General features: G+C 33.4%; 2 protein-coding genes and 1 long non-coding RNA gene across 3 annotated transcripts; all 3 read left to right on the top strand.

The window, feature by feature from the left end:
- Positions 5,485–6,040, top strand: LOC104763347 (nuclear transcription factor Y subunit C-5-like). Its single transcript, XM_010486730.2, has one exon. It carries the CDS (start codon positions 5,488–5,490, stop codon positions 6,019–6,021), a length of 534 nt encoding a protein of 177 aa, XP_010485032.1. The 5' UTR covers positions 5,485–5,487; the 3' UTR covers positions 6,022–6,040.
- Positions 16,258–17,034, top strand: LOC104761043. The gene is made up of 3 exons (XR_763075.2): positions 16,258–16,503; positions 16,708–16,792; positions 16,907–17,034. It is a non-coding gene; the product is annotated as an uncharacterized LOC104761043 (long non-coding RNA).
- Positions 18,984–21,062, top strand: LOC104763346. Its single transcript, XM_019240067.1, has 2 exons — positions 18,984–20,604; positions 20,695–21,062. The coding sequence occupies exons 1-2, from the start codon at positions 18,984–18,986 to the stop codon at positions 21,060–21,062; spliced, it is 1,989 nt and encodes a 662-aa protein (XP_019095612.1).

Raw genomic sequence — 21,653 nt, 5'->3', positions numbered from 1 at the left:
ACAGCGACTGTTATAACTCTATCCATGTCTATTTTTCTGTCGCATTTGCTCATCCAGCGTCTCTTAAACAAACATGTCCATAATAGTTTCTTTTAGTATTTTTCAGCATTACTACTACTGTCAAACACTAAATTATCTACTATTTGCAGATGATGCCCTCTTTTTTTTCATGCTCATAAAAAGACTTGCTCTACCATAATGAAGATTTTGCAGGACTATGAGAGAATTTCAGGACAAACTGTTAACCTTAACAATTCAGCTTTAGCTCCCGAGTAAAACAACATGTTAAAACAAGACTACGAAAGATTCTAAATATTCAAAATGATAGAGGTTATGGCAAGTATCTGGGTCTCCCTGAACTTATTGGCAAAAAAAAAAAGAGGAAATTTTCAATTATGATGTGGAAAAGGTAAACCAGAGAAATCAATGATGGTCTACTCGTTTTCTATCAGAAGCTGGAAAGGAGTTTCTTCTAAAAATTGTGGCACTAGTCTTTCCGGTCTATACAATAAACTGCTTTAAATTATCAAAAAGTATTTGTGAAGAAACAAATAGTACTCTAGCAAAGTTTTGGTGGAGTAAAAAAGGCAAACCGACCGTTCATTTCACAAACCTATCGTTGGATATGAAGCTTGTAGCACCACGAAGTTACCTACCAAATTTCAGCCGAATCGGACTCCGTTTCATCTTCCAAACGTTGCTCCGAAGTAGCCATCTAGAACCAGTCCTTGATGTTCATCCACAGTTGTTACAACCCAGAAATCGCGATCGAAGCCTTCTTTCAAGATTCTTCTTGCCGCAAATCCCTAATCGACTACAACCATCAATTCTCTAATCGATCTAACATTAAAACAAAAACACTTACCTGGATTACATCCATGAGAAAGCCTCCTTGTGTCTCCCAATCCACCACAAATCTCCCATCCATCCCCTCACAAATGAAGAAGACGGAACTCCCTTCTTCTCCTTTGTTTCTATCACAAAATATTCACTCCACAACAACAGATCGCGCAATCCAAGCCAAGAAACTCCCAAAACTCTCACGAACATTGTCTAACCCTTTTCCCCCCTTTTCACAACTCTTGAGAACGGCCAAAACTATCTTTTTCCCACGACCCTAGGTCAGCTTTCGCTTATATACAGCGGTTAGGGATTCCTAAATAAGCCAAACCAAAACGAAAAATTTAGAAAACCCGATCGAACCAAAATTGATGGTGTCGATCGATACCCACTCCCAAAATCCCCAATTTGGTTGGCGGATGTTATAGTGAGAGACATAGTATTACGTGGAACATAATTGAATTTCTATTGGCAGTACATGATGAGTTGTATTAATCCTTATATTTTGATTGCTTAACTGTTTTAATTAATGTGTCAGCACCAACCTTAAAATTGATGCTGATATGTCAGAAGAGGAGAGCAACACATCCTAGTTTTATTGTATTAATGTATTATTTAATAATTACTTTAGAGAGTAACCGATAATATATAATTCTAAGTTAAAGCGATGGATCTATATTAGTATTTTTGCATTAACTTTTGACAAAAAAAAAAATCATTTTGGAAACAATTAGCATTCAATGCATTGACTTTAATATTAGTTACCAAATTTTTCAAAATTAATTATAGATAAGATTTCAAAAAATAAGAAAATCTTTCTACCTCATTCAAATATATATATATGATTCTTTTTCATTTTTATTTAAATTTATATATTAAATATCTTGAATAATTCTATAATAAATTTAGTTAATAAAAATTGTGATTTTTTCCTGCATATGATTTAATACAAATTTTAAAAACACACATATATTACTCAATAGATGAATAAAAAAAATACTGGTACAATATCCAACATCACCTACAAAAATTGGGCAATCGTTCAGAGTCATAATATAAAAAAGACAAAATTGATTCATAATACAAATAAGTAGAAAACTTGATTTATTAGGCATTCAAACTTAAAAACTTTTTGGTTTATTCCGATTCTAAAAAATTTAAATATTATAAATATTTAAAACTTTTAAAAATATATATATTATAAAATTTTATATTTTATAAATCTAGAAATATATAATTTTTTTAGAAATTTAAACTTTATAAAATGTTAAAAATATTAAAAATATTTAAATGTTTATGAAGTTTCAAATATAAAGTTTAAATATTATAAATATTTCAACTTTTAAAAAAGTTAGAAGACCTTTAAAATAGTAATAATATATTTAAACTTCTACGAAACTTCAAATATGAGAAATAATCAACCGTTTTAAGAATTCTAAGTATTACAAATATTTAAACTTTACAAGAAGCGTCAATCTTATAAAATGTAAATGGTTACATTCTTAATAAATAACACATCAACTCAATCTAATATTTATAATACAAAACAGTAAATTTTAAAATTTAAGATGATATAGTGTGAGTTAAAATATCTCAGGATGAAGGTATAGAGCGGGACGGATTTTGTCTATATTTATATAAATTTAAATATCATTAATTTGGTGTTACACCGGTAAAACATCATTTCATTATTTTGTTAACACTATCGGTATCAGATAATACACATATCTAATTAAATTGATTAAATAAATATTATGTAAAAAATAAATTATATAGTGGTATTATATGGTTTAAACTTTAAACCATGAAATTAACAATTATTATATAACTATAACATATTTAACCAACAAATACGACATATAATTTGAATGTTTAGTTATAAACTATTTGTCCCACGGTGTACCGCAGTCCTAATCTTGTTCTATATGTAAATTTAAAACAATCATACACGAACAGTGAGAATATAAGAATTAGGGGTGGGCATTTCGGTTTAAGTTTGGGTTCGGTTCAGTTTATTTGGTTTTGGTAAAACTCCAACCAAACTCAACCAAAGTTAGTTTGGTTTGGTTTGTGTTCGGGTCGGTTTTTGTTTGGTTTGGTTTGGTTGGGTTTTGTTTTAGTTTGGTTTGGTTTTAATTCGCTTTAAAAATTAATTAATGTAACAAAATTTTATTCGTTATGGTTTTACAATAGTTAATTAATCCAAATAAATTAGAAAATATTGAAAATCAAAATTAATACCTAATATTATATATAATTAAATCTATATTTATACTTAGTTAATTTTATCATAAAAGTTAAAATAAAGTAAAATTAAAACAAAATGCAAGTGGTAATAAATAAAATCACATATTTATAATTTCAATAATATTATTAATTAATTTAAGAAATATATTGGGTTATTGGTTTGTTTGTTTTTAACCAAATGGAACCGAACTATTTGGATTGAGAAGAAACATAATTGAATGGTTGGAGTATAGGATTGGGTTTGGTTTGAGTCAGTTTGAGTTCGATTGATTCAGTTTGGTTTGGTTCGATTCAGTTTATATGCCCACCCCTAATAAGAATGGACGACGATCCCTAATAAAAACATACATATATTTTTCTTCTATAATCTATAGTATTTTGGAAGATGGTCTAACTCTCTTCTTATGAATGCAATATCAGCATGTCAAAGAGTGCCACGTGTTGATTAATCCTAATCGGTTTTTTTAGTCTTCCGTGGACGTTTTCCCTCTAATTAACTACAGTTATAAGTTTCACGACCAAACGCCGATAAACAAGTGAAGCAAAATTAAGGAAAAGCATCGGAGTATGACCTTTCTATTTTCACGTACGATGATGTTTATGATGACATGCAAAATATTTGAGGACTTTGAGCTGTCCCTTTTTCCTATGTTTATTGAGAGAAAAAAACAAAATTTAGACCCTATTTTGTTAAGAAAAAAAAAAGAAAAAAAATGAGTGGATCCTAAGCTACTGTACCTCCTGCACATGTGTAGAACCGGCGATGCATGCAACAAATGCAGTTCCTCCATGAATACACGATCTATCGTTAAGAACACAAGGTAAAATCGAATCTCTTCAAGTTATATACACACTATTTATTAACAATTAAACTAATGTGTAAATTTTTGGTCAATCTTGAATTGAATGCATTCAAGTGGGGTTTAATGAGTCAAACAATTACAACATTAATTACTTAGTCTTTGAAGGTTAAAATAAACATTAATTACTTAGTCTTTGAAGGTTAAAATAACAGACAAATTTGTTTCAAAACATCATTGTAGTTTGTTGTTTCTCAAACTTACTTTCTCCTATGCATGATTGTGAGGGTTTTTCTTTTCTTTTTGTGCAGCAAAACATAAAGATATTTCCAAATCAAGGATAATAAGAAAGTAAACTTCCTATTCTTCTTCATCTTTATTCGGTTTACTGTAAACCTAATTCTATCATTATCTTATACTACAGGTACATTACCAGCTGTTTCATACAAAATCCCCCTTCAATCGGCAGTAGGAAAATTGTAGATTATATAATTTTTATATAATGGTTTTTTTAGCTTAATATTTCAGTACAATTGAATTATAGATTTAAATTTTAATTTAAAAGTGAATCACTCTATGGTGTCTTTGAAGAAAAACCCTTTCTGGCTCTCTTTCTTCCTAATGGAGGTGCCACCTATGTATTAACTAATTTATTACGACTTACTTTAATGACTATGTTTTATTAAAAAATCAAATTAATCTTCTTTCTTACAATCAATAAGTGTTTTATTATTCCATGTATTCAGATGATAGATCCTAGTATCCTACACTTCTGTTTTAAATTGAGTCTAGTTTAAGGTTTTGATACTCATACTAAAAAAAATTGCTTTTTATTTTGTTTTTTAATCGTGTGCATGATTGTAAATATTTTCTGGAATATTATCATTTGGAGTAAGGCGGAATGTAATAATACAAAGATTAATGACATACATTTAGTCGCTACAAAATAACGCTTGCGGGTGAAATCCATTGAAAAATATACACATCTTTAATAAAACTTATGAACGAAATAGTCGCTACAAAAATCTCAAAATAAACATCTACTGATCCATATAGCTCATGATATTTGCCAATAGAAAACTAATAGAAACCACAAATTTCATACTCTTCAACCAAGTATTAAAAAGTTAGTATTGGTCAAACTGAATAAATAACTGTATTAAATAGTATTCGCATAGTTATTATAACAATAAAGTATGGATTGGCTAACCAATACTTTTTTTATTAGAAAAAAACGTACAGTATATAACAAGAAAATAGTTGGTAGAGCTAATTTTTACCTTTCATTTTTATAGAAAAAATATATATATATATATAGTTATATTTCTAATTTCTTTACATATTTCCTTATTCAATAATTAAAAAAAAAAAACATTCCCTTAATTGGTATACACTTTAAGTAAATATAAATCACTTTCTTTTTATTAGAAGATACATTTGAACAAAATCATAAATGGGTAATGATTACATATCAGTGACAAGTTTCGCTAATTCCCACCCCACCATATCTTGTATACACTTCAGTTTTCCTTTATATATGTGCACCAGCTCCCATCAAAATCTCGACCTTCAAACCAGAAAAACCTTTAAAACTGTGAATATGGAGAACAAAAGTAACCAGCCGCCCCAAGTTAACCCGAAGCTAAAACGCTACTGGTTAAATAAGATGGAAGGTGACTTAGATTTCAAGAATCATGAGTTTCCCTTGGCTAAGATAAAGAGAATCGTTAAGTTTGATCCGGATGTGTCTATGCTCGCAGCTGAGGTTGCTGTCGTCTTCTCGAAGGCCAGTGAAATGTTCATCATGGATCTCACCATGCGTGCGTGGAACCATGCCCAGGAGAACAAACACAGAACGATCCGCGGACCAGATATCGCCGCCGCAGTGGGTCGAACGTTCACGATGGATTTTCTTCTTGATGTTGTCCATGAGGAGGAGGAGCCCAAGGCCAAGCCAGATCACGAAGATGGAGAACTGCCACCCGGAATGGTGATAGGAACTCCTGTTGTTGATGGTAGTGGGATATTCGGTGACGTACTGGAGCCGTGTCCGGGAACTTGGACCGTGGCGCCTGGTGAGTGTCCTGTGGGAGAGGATGTGCCTGGGGGAAGTGGAGGAAATGGAGGAAATTAATATTTCGATTTGGGTTTGTAACCGCATTTGGAAGGATTTGAACTTTTTTTATGAGTTATGTTTTTTGTTTTGTGGTTGTCGTTGTGAAATGTTATGTTTTTTGTTTTTTTGTGGTTGAATATCGTTAAATGTTATGTGCAGTCTTTCATGTCAATCTAATGGTTTATGCATATTTGCTTCATATTAATTTATAAATGCAATGTCTTCAATTATTACTCATAGAAACATATAACCTTCTAATGATCCTTCTAATTAATTTATGCATACAATTTCATAAGATAATAATAGTATTAGAGACTCTATACATCACTAATTGTCCCTGTTAAGAACTCTGTGTGTTTGCAGTCATTATAAGAGCATCTCCATCCCTCATGTTGAGATGTGATCCAACTTGAAACAGGAATCTGTAGTGGATCAGAAGCTTGTATATGTTTGTTTAATGTGGGCATGTTTAGTCTGTTAGAAACTGGGCCAGATATTGGTCTGAAGCCCATACAAGAACCGACTATGTATTAGGTATAAATACATAAGGTCATACAGATGAGAGAGAAAGAGAGAGAGAGCAAAAGCAGTTGCGCCAAACCCTAGTTCAGGCGGTTCTGAAGAGGTGAACATAGCTAGAGAGAGATGTAGATTCTCGGTGTATCTAGGCTCAATCTCTTGTTATTCTTCTTTCATATGTTGTTCTTGTGAGACTCGATCTAGGATGTTAGACGAGTGTGAGAAGTATGTTGTAACCATAACACATATGTAACTCTTGATCTATAGTGGATGTTGAGGACTTTGTTTCCTCCCCAGACGTAGCTGCTGATGCAGTGAACTGGGTTACCAAATCTCTGTGTTCTCTATTTATGTGTTCTCTCTATTTTCGTGTATAAAGCTTGTGTCAGATCCATCAATCAGTACTTGATTGAATCTAAAGTTGTTGTATCGATTTACAACAAGTGGTATCAGAGCCTCAGGTTCTTGAGGAACAAGCTTTGTGAGAAAGCTTTCAGATCTATGAAGGAAAATGATAGTTTTATATCATATTTGTAGTTCTCAGAGAGATGGTGCTACAATAACATGAAAGAAGAAGATGGTGGCTGCTCTGGGTTTCAGAATGTCGATGTTGGAGGAAGGAAGATTCACTACAGCGGATCCGGTAAGATCAGATGTTTTCAGGTTTATGAACTCAGCATGTCTCCTCCAATGGCTCGAGAGTTGAACATCAATGTTGCGCAATCAACTGGAGATTAGTTTGAGGTGGAGTTAACCTCTACTTGCTTTCGGCTCAAATATTGAAGACGTCAAGTCTGTATCCTCTAGTCACAAGGTCAAAGTGTGATGTTCTGAAGAATTGTTTCTATTTGTTGATGGTCTGCATGAGTTAAGAGAATGAGAATCTTGGTATAGCACAAAATTTTGGCTGTTGATTTTGCAAGGGATTATCCAAGATTCAATGCTGGATTTCAGGTTGTGTTTTGGTATATTCAGTTTGCTGAAGGTCTGATGCAGCTTGTGCGAGTTTCAGAAGTTAGAACAATCCATATTCTGCTACAATGGGACGCCATAAAGCTTGAATTCCTAGGTGTGTTAATGGTTGTTTGAGTATTAATACGGTTTTCTGGTTCAGAGCAAAGAAGAAGTTACAGATGGGCATGAAACAGTTTCAGGTTAATCTGTTGGAAATAAGACAGGTTAGGATCTTTGAGGAAATTCAAGTCTGGCTAAGATTTGAGAAAGTGTGTAGTTGATTGCAGGATGTGAGTATCATTGTCAATGGTTAGATTCTTGTGAATCTAAGAAAGGTTCAGAGTGTTGATGATCAGGCGTTAAAGGAGATCATCAAGGAGCTGAAAGGAGTCTGAAGAAATTGGCTCAAGACTACAAGGTCTGTTGTTTGATATTCTGTGGCACACGAGTGCTGAAGCAAAAGGAACGGATGGATCAACTGTTGGAATAACATGTAAGTGTGTAGTCATTGTTCAGGTTTATGTGGATGTTGCAGAAACTGATCAAGCTCATGACATAGCTGATGTGACACATGAGTTTTGTGAAGACAAGTACAGACTCATGGTGAAAGCTGATAAGGAAAAACCAGTGATGTGATGACTAAAGGCTTCAATTTCACAAGAAATGAGATAACCTGGTTATAGTGAAATTCAGACGTGGAAGACTCAAGGTCTTAAAAGTTTGCACAGTAGGCCATCATTGTCGGTTTGACATGATGATCAAGAGAAAACATGAGGTTGCATTGATAATTGGTATCAAGGTGGAGTTTACATTTAGTGATAGAAATCAATATGATTGTGTAGCTTAAACTGGATTGGTAATGTCAGTTGGAAGCTAGTTTAATCAAGAATCATGTGGTTATTCTTAGAATATATCAAACATCTCGCTCTGGTATATTTTGCAACTAGTGCAGAAGTATACAAAGTCTTGATAATAGCAGTCAAGGGAGTATGTGAATGTATCAAGATTGTCTGAAGCTATAACCGAGTGTGGGAATTCACATTCAGTGTATCAGAGGTCATTGTGAATTGAACAAATGTAAGCTAATATGGTGACTGTCAAAACTGTTGGCTGAATATTTGTTATGTGTAGTAGATTGAACGAAGTTTTGTGTCGAAATTCTTCCTAGACTTAGGACGTTAGGCGGCGTGACCTGTTGGAAACAACAGCGGTGCATTTTGAGATTCAATCTATTGTAGTCATACAAATTGCTGTTGAATCGAAGACTGTTTCAGGTGTTTGGAACATATTTGATTCTAGAGTTCTGCTATGTGGTTCAGAATGATTTTCTGAGTTAGTAAGCAGAGATTTAAAGGTTTTGATTCAGTCACTAGGACATTCTCTGTGGAATCAGTTAGAACCATAGAGGAAAGTGATTGTGTTATGATCTAGCTATTTTGTAAACAAAAATGAACACTAAGGTGTTAAGCATGAGATGAATGAACGTTGAAGTTATCAAGGTGTTTGTAGGTAAGACGGAGATGGTCTAAAGGCAACAAGATATCGAGATCTAGCAATAACAAACCTAATTTTGAAACCTTAGATCTGTTTGAAAAAAGTTTCAGTTTGTTTTCATTTGGTGAATCCTATTTGGTTTTCTAACGGAATTTCGTGAGAAAAACAGTTTATTTTGATCTTAATCTTTTAACAAAATTTGGCAACCTATCTATTCAATTAGATTATGATTTTATTACCATTTTTTTGTTTTGGTGCTTGGTTCTTGTTCACAAGTACTTTTCATATATATGGATTTTAACCAAATTTTGGCATTTTGTGTTATGAGTTAGGACCTTTAATTTGTGTTTGAAAAATCTGTTAGAATAAGTTTTAGGATCTAGCCAAAAATATTTTCCAAAACCTAAAGCTGTTTTAATTAGCTTTTCCAGCTTTTTAATTATCAACGACATTAGTATGCAAATTTATTTGATTTTATTATGCAACTACATTTTGGGTGGTGCAAACTGATTCAAACCGTCAATTCGTTGTTATAGGTTTTTTAGATATAACATAAATGAATTGTATGTAGTTATATCTGTTAAAAATACTTTTAACATGAACTCCAAGATCTTAAACATCTATATTAATCATATAATAAAATTATAAAGAAGATTAAAGTAGTACCTCCACTCATTGTAAAAATGATGTTTCTCTGAATGGTTTCTTTTTAATGGCTTGAAGACTTGAAAAGAAACTCTTAAATGATCTTTAGGCGGAAGATAAGGTTTCTCTCCCCTTTCCTATAAACTATTTTCTTTATATGTTGTTTTGTTCTTGTGATGATTTATGATAGAATAAACCATCTATTTATAGGAGGGAAGAGGACCTCACTCCTCATAAGGGTTTTGTCTTCTAATTTAATCTCAACCATCAATCATAGTAGAGATAAATACATTGGTGACAAGTGTGAGGACAAGTGTCTAACATTTCTTTGCTCCTCAAGCTTTGTTCATTGAACATAAACACAACATGCAACTTAACATTTGTCCTCTTATAAGCTTTAGTATGACATGTAGCTTAAAACTTGTCTTTATAATCATAAGCATGACATATAGCTTAACACTTGTAATTTTGGTTACCAAATGATTATTAAAAACAAAACATAACAAACCCAATTAAACAACCCTAACAATAAAACCACATAAATGGGTAAGAAATAATTATTTTCTTACATTCTCCAACTTAGTCGTTAGTATAATGGTTATATTCGGGAATCATAATGTCGGCATAATATGTTATATTTTCATTTGGTCTTTCATAAGCTTCTTAGCTAATCTTGTAACCACTGAGAGTCATGGCGGTCACACATCATTTTGCAACATGATTCCTTTCATGTACTACTACATTGACTACTTTTCATAGCCAGACCATAAACATTATTCCATAAGTAAGAGTTATCTTTAATGGTCTCTTTGATGTCTTTTAAGACGTATTCTGTTATCAATAATTCCAACAAACAATAATGTGTACGCATGTTGGAAACATAATATATATATAGAAAATGTAAAAGTCATAAGAGAGCTCTAATAAATGTCAAACATAGGCTAAAACATGAACAGACAACATAATTAAATGATAGACTTCATAAATGTCTTAGGAAGTAATGCTTTCGTAAATATGTCTGCGACCATTAGATCAGTGCCTATGTAACATGACAAACTTTTCTCTTTTAACATCTTGCTTTAATGATAGATATTATAGTTCCATATGCTTGGTTCCTTTAGATATTCTATCATGCTTGGAGAAGAAGATTGCAGCTTGATTGTCTAAGTAAAGAGTTAGAGGTTTATCAACAAAATTCAAAACCCCAAACTCTGACACAAAATTCTGCAACCATGTTTTTTGAATAGAAGCCTCATAACATGCTACATACTCAGCTTCCATGGTGGATGTATAAATCAATTCTTGACTTTTGGTTTTTCAATGAAATGGCACCTCCACCAAGGAGATACACATAACGGAGAGTACAGTGCCTAGAATCTTGACATCCACCAAAATCTGAGTCTTAAAATCGTAATATGTGGATGTGTTGATTTTCGATATGTCAACATGTAGTTTCTTGTTACCTTTAGGTATCTCAAAACTTTTTTCGCAGATTTCCAATGAGCAAGTCCTAGGTTACTCTGAAATCTACCCAACATTCCGACTGCATGGCTAATATGAGGTCGAGTGCAGACCTGTGCATACATCAAACTTCCCACAAGAGATGCATAAGGGTACTTTTCCATTTCTTTATGTTTCATTTCGTTTTGCGGACATTGCATAAGGTTAAGCTTGTCACCCTTTTGCATAGGAACATCATTAGAAGAACACATCTGTATGCCTAATCTCTCAAGAACTTTATCAATATATGCTTTCTGAGACAATCCTAAAATTCCTAGTGATTTATCACGGAATATTTCAATTCCTATTACATAGGATGCCTCACCCATATCTTTCATATCAAAGTTCTTAAAGAGATAACTCTTAGTCTCATGTAGTAGACCAAGATCATTACTAGCTAATAAGATATCATCAACATATAATACCAAAAACATGAACTTACTCCCACTGATTTTGAGGTATATACATGGATCCACAACATTTTCTTTGAAACCGAATTTCATGATGGTTTCATCAAACTTTAAATACCATTGCCTCGAAGCTTCTTTCAGTCCATATATTGATTTCTTCAATTTGCAAACCATATCTTCTTGGCCTTCGATTATGAATCCTTCTGGTTGGCACATATGGACTGTGAGTCTATTTCATCTTTACTAGCATCAATCCATTTATTAGAATTTACATCTTTCATGGCTTGTGAATAAGAAACCGGATCTTTAATGTTTTCTTCTCCATATTCTATTTGATAAATCACAAAGTCATCGGAAATAGCAGATCTCCTTGTACGAGTTGATCTTCTTAATGATGATTCCTCTTGTGCTTCATGATCATTATTGGCAAGATTTTCATCATGAATTGTGTGATCATTCAATGGGGTTTCCTCATTGTTTAACGGTTCAACAATGCTAGGAACCCCAACATTTTTCGGAACTAAGGGTAGAGAAATATCAACCATAGTTTCCCGAATAGTTATATCAAAGAACTTTATCACTCCCACTAATCTCACCATTTTCAAAAATCTGGTGTTATTGGTTTCTACTATTCTTGTACTATGGGATGGACAATAAAACATGTATCTTTTAAACTTCTCAGGGTAACCTATAGGCCTGGGCAAAAAAACCATACCCAAAAACCCGAACCAGAACCGACCTGAAAATATAGACCCGAATCCGAACCCGAAACTGGTAGAATACCCTATTGGGTCCTAATCTCCTAAACCCGAAGAACCGGAACCGAACCCGAAACCGAACCGAGAACCGAATGGGTACCCGACAAACCCGAAATAAGATAATATACATAATATACTAGTTATATTTTTTTTATTTATAACATAGTTATTCAAAGTTACAACTTAAAATTCAAAAATATAAGTTCTTCCTAGATCAAAATACTAAAAATAACCAAAATTATATTGAAATGTTTAGCTATATTTTTTAAAAAAATAAACAATTTTAAAGAAAAATTATTTTAAAAATTTATTTTAATATTTAACATTAAAATTTCCGGGTAATCGGGTAAAATTCAGGTTATCGGGTTAAATTTCGGATAATCGGGTGCAAAAAAACCTGAACCCGGATGATAACCGATTTTCCGGGTATTTATAGGTTCTGAAATTTTAGACCCGAACCACCCAAACCCGGTAAGACCCAAACCGATATTTTCTGTTTACCCTATTGGGTCCTACACTCCTCTATCTGAAAAACCCAAACCCGATCGGTTCCTACCCGAACCCGACCCGAGTACCCGAAAGGTGATGAACTACTTTTCACCTCCAAAAATTGGAACTTCAAATGGTCCGTAAAATCTATATGTATGATTTCAAGAAGTTGTGTATTGTACTTCTTGTGGCTCATTTCTTAGTGTGTTTAGTTTGCTTATCTTTAATGCAATCTATACACATTTTCTTATTGGTAAAATCAAGATTCGGAATGACTCTATCTTTTACCAATCTTTTAATTATTTCATAAAAAATATGTCGTAAGCATTTATGCCAAAAGAAATATGGGTCATCAGTACATGTTTTATTTTTAAGTCTACTTTCAGAATACAAGGAGAGATGTGTCTCATAAGATTGATTAGCCTGTTTTAACATATAAAGACCATCAAGTAATATTACAAAACCAATTCGTTTAGAGTTCAGAAATATTAAAACAACCATCTCCTTGAGTAGATTTAAAACCAGCCAAATCAAGTTTGCTTACAGGAACTAAATTACGGGAAATGGATAGAACATAAAAAAGTCTGATATAAATCTAGACAAAATCCACCATCTAAAATGAGACGATAGGTGCCAACAGCTTCAACTGGATCCTTGTCTCGATTTCCCATCAGTAAGTAGTTTTCACTTGAATTTATGGTTGGATCGTAAGAAATTCGTTACATGTACATTAGCACCGCTATCAATCCACCAAGTTTTAGAAGAAACATAGGATTACAGAACCCATAGGATTACCTTTATTTTCAAATCATTCTCTTCTTTTAGGGCAATCTTTCTGAATGTGTCCAACCTTTGTACAAAAGTTGCACCTGTAAACTTTATTTGCTTTTTTCTTCGGATTAACTTGATCGAAATCGTTCATTATGGGTTGTGCTCTTGGATGGCTCTTTTTATGCCTTTTTCCCAACTTTAGGTCCAGATCATTGAACATAATGGAAAAATTTAATGCCTTCACGACCAAGTCTAGTCTCTTCTTGGAATAGTTTATTAGCCAATTCATTATGTGTCCACCTTTCATGAATTGCATTATAATTGATCTGAAATGATCCATACTGAGGAGGTAGTGAATTTAGGATAAATTGGAAAAAAATGAATCGTCCACAGTCATTCCTAAATTCTTTCGTTTAGCCGAAACGTTGGTCATTTCTATGCAATGTTCATGCCATAGATCTTGTCCCATCATACTTAATGGTTTTAGGATCTGCCATAAGTTTTCCTACAAGGGATTTGTCTGCAGTCTTAAACCGCTCTTCTATAGATGCTAGGTAAGCTTTCGCTTTATAAGCATCTGGAACGGAAGTTTTAATATTGCTAGCTATGGTCATTTTTAAATACATCATGCTTAGATGTTTGCTTTCTCCCAAGCTTTATGGAGAGCATTTTCTTCCTCAGTACTAATTATAGTTAAGGGATCCGGCTCTTTTTCACAAAATGCTAAATCCATATCTAGTACTCCTAATGTGAACTCAACTTTCTCTTTCCATTCTAAGAAGTTGTTCCAGTGAGGATCAGAACAGTAGAGACCATAGATGACAAACTAGCAAGAAATGATATTGCGAGTTAGAGATATAACAAGCTTTAATTGAGGTTCAAAATTTAAACAACACATTAACAAAAATTATTGAATGCATATGACTTCAAATTATAATGCTCATGTGGATAGTTATTATAACATATTCTAATGTCATAGCTTTCAGAAAATTTTCTTGAATGATGTATCAGATTAATTAAGTTATATGTGGATATACTTAATTAACTCATATACAAACATTCTAAAAAAATATTGATCATGTTTTATGTCAATAGTCTACATGTGGATAGCTAACTAATACATAAACATATTAAAATTTAAATATTTTGGTTTTCTATGTGCAAATCATAATAAGATAAACCCATTATGGTGATATCAATTTCTTAATTATGCACATTAAGAGAAACCAATCTTTTATCACTTAGAATTTTTTTTTTAATTCAAACAAAGATTGTAACTTGAAGCTTAAATCAAACAAAAATTCAAGTGTACAAACATCATAACTTAAAGCTTTAATTTTCATTTCTTTAAACCATAAATCTATGATTCTTAATGGATTAATTAAATGTTCATAACCATAAGCTCTGATACCACATGTTAAACATATTTTTAACATAAACCCCAAGATCTTCAACATCTATATTAATCACATAATAGAATCATAAAGAAGATTAAAGTAATACATCCACTCATTGTAGAAATGATGCTTCCTTGAATGGTTTCTTCTTCTTTAATGGCTTGAAGAATTGAAAAGAAACACTTAGATGATCTTTAGGTGGAAGATAAGGTTTCTCTCCCCTTTTCTATAAACTCTTTTCTCTATGTGTTGTTTTGTTCTTGTGATGATTTGTGATGGAGCAAACCATCTATTTATTGGAAGGACGAGGACCTCACTCTTCACAAGGGTTTTCTCTTCTAAACTTATCTCAACCATCAATTATAGTAGAAATGAAGACATTGGTGACAAGTGTGAGAACAGGTGTCTAGCATTGCTTCTCAAGCTTGGTTCATTGAACCTAAACACAATATACAACTTAACAATTGTCCTCTTATAAGCTTTAGCATGACAGGTAGCTTAGCACTTATCTTTATAAGCATAAACATCACATATAGCTTAACACTTGTCCTTTGGGTTACCAAATGATTATTAAAATCAAAATATAACAAACTCAATTAAATAACCTACTAACTATAAGACCATATACATAGGTAAGAAGTAATTATTTTCTTACAATATCATCATATAAGGTTGAAATTGAGATTAAAAGAAATATATTATTTAGAGCTAGGGAAAATATATATGGATCTATAGATTTTAAGCTCACTATTTAACGAAATTTCCGAGCAACCCACATTTGAATCACCCAGATTAGTCAAAGAAATAGGAAAACGAAAAACGTAGAGGGAAGTTACAAACTCATAACTACTGGTTGCAAATGAAATAGTTGCTCAAGAACCTTAAGGTAGATTCGAATTACAATATATTTAACTGTATGAATAAACTAAAAGATATCCGTTAAACTGCAGTTATAGATATAAAAACCGAGGAGTAAACAAATGATGTATGTTTTGAATGATCAAAGATATAATATATACTACCAAATAAATCTGTCAAAAAAGGAAGAATCCACAAGTCACTTCACCAATTAAATTTTGACAAATCAGAAAAATAAATATTTTTAGAAAATAATTGCAAAACATAAAATAGAGATCGTGGCACAAAATAAACGATATATACTACCATTTTTCAGAAAAAGATAATTAAATCTTCTTTTTTTGACAATTAAATCTAAGTACTGTGAAAACAAATAATTTTAAACAAAAAATATAACCACTAAACTTTTGCCTTCTTTGTCGCCGTCTCCCTTACGAGCATCCCCATGTCTTGCAACCGTTTCTTGCTAATATATATTATTTCATCTTCTAAGCGATCTATTTAATTAACACTTCCAAATTTCTCACATTCGAGTCAGTCAGCTACTTTTTCTTCCGTCTGATTTACGCCATGGCAGATTAACAATTCTTACATTATTTTTGTAGCTTTCCCTTCTAGAATCAGAATTCATCTCGCTCTCCCTTCTCCTTAGAGATCATTTGTATGGCTAAGAGAACGAAGAGAACTTTTGTAATTCCAATTAAGGTATCAAGTTTGTATCTCCGAGATTTGCATGTCTCTTGGTTTTGTGTATTTGTTCGCGGTTTCCGTTTTAACATCATTTTGCTTTATACTTTGTAAATTATTATAGTTTCGTTCTTATCACATATTTTTGTCGATTATTAATTTGGTCTTCAAAAAGTGTTTGAGAAACTAACTGTGAGAAGAGACATGGTTTCGTTTTCACAGGGTTCCGTGTGAAACATATTTGGAAAAGAAAACTCTTTACACAAATCAAATCGATAATATCTATATCGTTCGTGACCTACCGAAGGTTATCAATTCTCATTTAGTTTTTAATTAACAATTGATGTCATAGTTTTAAACTTAAACTCAAGTGCTTTCTATACACTAACGATTTTGACTGTTTGATTTGTTAAAATTACAGTTGAAAGAAATTCGAGCCACACAAGCACAAGATGCAAGCCATTAATCCAAGTTTTTTTTTGAAGACTTCATTCCCGGTTTAAAATGTTGTGATGCATTTTTCAGTAATAGACTTTTGGTACATATGGAGAATATGCTTTTTCATCTAAATTTTTTTTATCTAATGTGTTGATTTCTAATTAAGCACACTAATGTTCTTAAAACAAATTATATTTAAATTATATCGAATTATGTTTTTTTCCGGACGTAGTCCGGGCTTCGTACTAGTATATATATATATATATATATATATATATATATATATATATATATGTATATGCCTTGTAATTGTTACATCGTGATTGACTGCTACAAATATTATCAATTAGTGTGACAAGACAACAATCTCTCGTACTTGGCATCAAACTAGACATGTACATTTAATTTCAAAGGATACCCCAGGAAGCAAAAATACAAAAAGAGAAACAAAACCCGGCACAATTAAAAAAAAAAATGTAGAAAGTGAAATTCAATCCCAAGATCATCTGCCAAATTGAACACTACCAACTTCAAAACGAGGAAAACATCGGCCAACTAGTAGTGGCGGACCAGAAGAAAATTTTAGGGGGGTCAATAATAATTGTTTTAAAACAGTTGAGATTGAAAAAAAAAACATCTTGTTGGTGTGATATGAGAGGATCGAACTTAGGTTAGGAGAGTCATTCTTAGAGAGGAAAACCAACTTTGCTGCGGATACGTTTTTGATTCACCTGCAAAATGACTTATTTCAATAATTTACCCAGGTCAATTGACCCACCTATTTCATATATAGAGAGAGGTATCTAAAGTTCCAAATATCATCAAGGGTTTTGGTTTTTAGAGATACTCTGGTTACCTTTTTAGATATTATTAAATATATATATATATATATATTCTTTAGTCAAAAGTACATTTTCTTTAAATTAGAAAAGAAATTTAATAAAAAGCCTAAATATAATGATTCTATTCTACAATATGAGATTTTGTTTATGGAAACAATATAAAGTCGAGAAAGGAGTGTTTTGACTGAAGGGGAAAAATGATTAGGCATATCTGATTTGTCAAGGTAGAAAACATTGTAAAATTTAGACCATAAATCTCATAATCTCTCATATGCATGCACTAACTCCCCTTCATCATCCTATAAATTTGATCTCTCAAAACGTTAAAGAAGAAGAAGATTATAACAAAATCACCCACAAGTCATCATCCTATAAATTTGATCTCTCGATCGAGGTTTTTTTAACTTCAACGTCACAGAATAAGAAGAAGATACGAACAAAATCACCCACAAGTCAGAAGCTGTTCTTCCTATCTCACTCTCAACGCAGAGGTATAGTTTCTTGACCGTGCATATCGTCTTTTCTTCTCTTTAGCTCTTTAGATTAATATGTGCTTTGTCTCTTGCTCGTTTGTAAATCTCTCTCTCTCTCTCTCTCTCTCTCTCTCTCTCTCTCTCGCTCTCTCTCTCTCTAAATTTCTACGTTTTCTGTGATTTACAAAACCTCCTTTGATATACATAGGTTCCATGTTATTTAGTGGGAGTTTGGTCTGAATTTTTTAGGGATACCAGATTTTAGAAAATGTTGTTTTGGTCTGTCAATTTATTTGATCACTGGTTTATGTTTGTGGTAGAATAAATGAGATCAATCATGGTAAAGCCTTTTAGAACTCTTTGAGTTTGCAGATGTATGTTACATTTAAAAAAAAAAAAAAAATCTGTTTTTTCAACGGATCTCACCTCCAAACTCTAATCCTACGTTATTATGGAACAAAATTTCGATCGATTATTTATCTAAGAATTCATAAATCTTAAGGGATCTATCTCAAGCTTTATTATATTTAACGAACTTTTGCTCCAAAACAAACTATTTCAATATCTCTTTCCATCACTTATAGTTGCATAGATTTGGTATTGTTAATTATCTATGTTGCCTTTACTGGGTAAAGTTGGTCTAATGGCTTGAAGATTTGATTTACGTTGAATAATGAAACTTGTACTTTGGGAAAAAGCTTTCCCACTTTCTGCTTTTAGCATTATTTAATTATCGGCACTTACAATGTCTATCTCTTGTATAGGATCTAGCTATTTCTACGAAGAGATTCTACAAATGGACAAAGCAAGGATCGAAAAAGCTAGAAGAGCGAAAGCGATAGCTATGGAGATGTTTAATGCTGGTGCTTTAAATGCGGCCAAAGAGTTTGCGGTCAAGGCAAAGACTCTTGATCCTAATCTTCGTGGTGTTGTCCGTCTAAATGCAGTGCTTGACGTGCATATGGCTTATGAGAAGAAGATCAATGGTGAAGTTGATTGGTATGGTATTTTATCAGCAGACCCATCCGAGGATATTGAAACAGTTATTGGACGTTTCACCATATTATCTTCAACCATTTTCTCTGACATTGACGACTCTATTGGTGGCACTGATGAAGCAACGAAAATACTTATGGATGCCTATAGACACATATCTGAAGAAAAGAACACGCAGGTTCGTGAGAGACCCGAAGCTCAACCTTCATCAAGAGTTCGGTTTGAAAATGCTGATTCTCCATCGGGAGTTACTGGTCCTGTAAACCAATCAGGGGTGATAAATGGAGGAGAAAGAAAACGAAAGGAGCCTTTATCAACAAATGACCTTCATGTTCCTCAGTTAAGAAGAATCAGCGAAGACAACGCAGGGATCAGAGGTGATACGCACGAGCTTACTCCAAGTTTGGTTCAAATTGCTTTGGATGCAGAGACGAGTCTTGACATGTACGTTCCCGCTTCTCATCAATACAAGAATATTGGTGCATCGTCTTCCGGAACAAAAACACTTCAAGAGGAATGGGAAGAAGAGAAAAGATTAAAGGGTATTAGTGAGGAGGACCTTGATATGGTAGATATGAGTCTCCTAGATACTGAATTTAACAATGTTCCAGCTCATGAGTTCTACAATTTTGATGAAGACCTGATGGAAGGTTCTCAACACAACAACGTTGGTGCAGCTGCCGGAACATTTCAAGACTCCCACAGTGGTGATGGAGGGGAAGGAGTAGAGATTGTTAACGAGGAGGAGGACCCTAATTTGGTAGATACGAATGTTCCAGATAATGACTTCTACAATCTTGATGAAAACCTGATGGAAGGTTCTCAACACAACAACGTTAGTGCAGCTGCCGAAACATTTCAAGACTCCAATAATGGTGATGGAGGGGAAAGAGTACAGATTGTTAAAAAGGAGGAGGACCCTTATGTGGTAGATACGAGTGTCTCAGATCCTGACTTGTACAATTTTGATGAAGACCTGATGGAAGATTCTCTATGCAACAACATTGGTGCAGCAGCAGCTGTCGAAACATTTCAAGACTTCTACAATGGTGATGAAGGGGAAGGAGTAGAGATTGTTAATGAGGAGTACTACGACCCTTATGTGGTAGATATGAGCGTCCCAGATCCAGACTTCTACGACTTCGACCAAGATCGAACCAAAGATTCCTTTCAAGAAAACGAGGTATGGGCTCTTTATGATGAATATGGAATGCCAAGAATTTATGCACTGGTGCATAAGGTTGTCTCTCGGGAACCGTTTAAGCTGCGCATGTCTTGGCTTAACAGCAGGAAAAATGACGAACTGGGTCCAATGAAATGGATCGAATCAGGTTACTACAAGACGAGCGGAAACTTCTCAATTGGGAAACGCATCAAGTACGACACGCTGCACTCATTCTCACATAGAGTCGAGTGGCAAAAAGGTGATAAAGCATTGGTGCACATATATCCGAAAAAAGGAAGTGTGTGGGCACTGCCGGAATGGAACGTCTACACTTCACCGGAAGAAATGAACCATTACGACATGGTAGAAGTGCTGAAAGATATTGATGACGAAGGAGGTGTGCAAGTTGCACCACTTGTTAAAGTCGCAGGACTCCGCACCGTATTCAAAAGGCATAAATCGTGGAAGATATACCCTAGGGGAGAACTCTTCAGGTTCTCTCACCAGGTGTCTTTTAAAATAATTACTGGTGAAGAAGGTCCGGATGCACCAAAAGGTGGCTTGGAACTTGATCCAGCAGCTATGTCACCGGATCTTTTCAAAGTTTTCACTGAGGAGGAGATGAAAGAAGTTGAAAAAGCAATGGAAAGGAGAGCAAGCTGATGAGGTAGTGGAAAAATATTAACAATGTTATAGTTGATTATGAAGCATATGGAAAGCTTGAAATGGAAAGTAACAACGAGGTTTGTTGTGTGCAGGTGTACAAGGGGATATATAAGAGGAGAATTCGATGGTGGAGATATCTTTTATGTTTTTTGCTTTTTTTTTTTTTTGATTTAAGAAACTTCATCGAAGCTGAGTCCAGTATTAGTATGGTACTGATTCAGTGGCTTTATCTTTTGTTTCATGAAAGTTGTTGGAATAACTATTGTATCTTGATGCTGGGTTTTCTGATTGGAATGAAACTTTGATTTTATGTTTAATATTCAAGAGAAATTATTGAAAAATAGCAAAAGAATTTTCATAGTTCCCTGAGAATATTTTTTTGTGTCAGTCTCATACTCACATAGTAAAAACTGTGGTACTCCATCCGTGCAAAACTTTTCAGACTTTCCATTTTATTCATTTCCAAACGTGTAGAACAGTAGTGAGCTAGCCAGAGACTATGGTATCTCCATCCGTGCTTGAGACCTGCTTAGTAGTGACCTTCGTACCTCTTCTATGTTCTGAGATTGTTGAGAAAACAATTCTTGC

The sequence above is a fragment of the Camelina sativa genome, chromosome 18 (assembly GCF_000633955.1).
Source record: "Camelina sativa cultivar DH55 chromosome 18, Cs, whole genome shotgun sequence".
Taxonomy (NCBI): domain Eukaryota; kingdom Viridiplantae; phylum Streptophyta; class Magnoliopsida; order Brassicales; family Brassicaceae; genus Camelina; species Camelina sativa.
The sequence above is the reverse complement of the archived record's forward strand: the minus strand, read 5'-3'. Positions and strand labels throughout refer to the sequence as shown.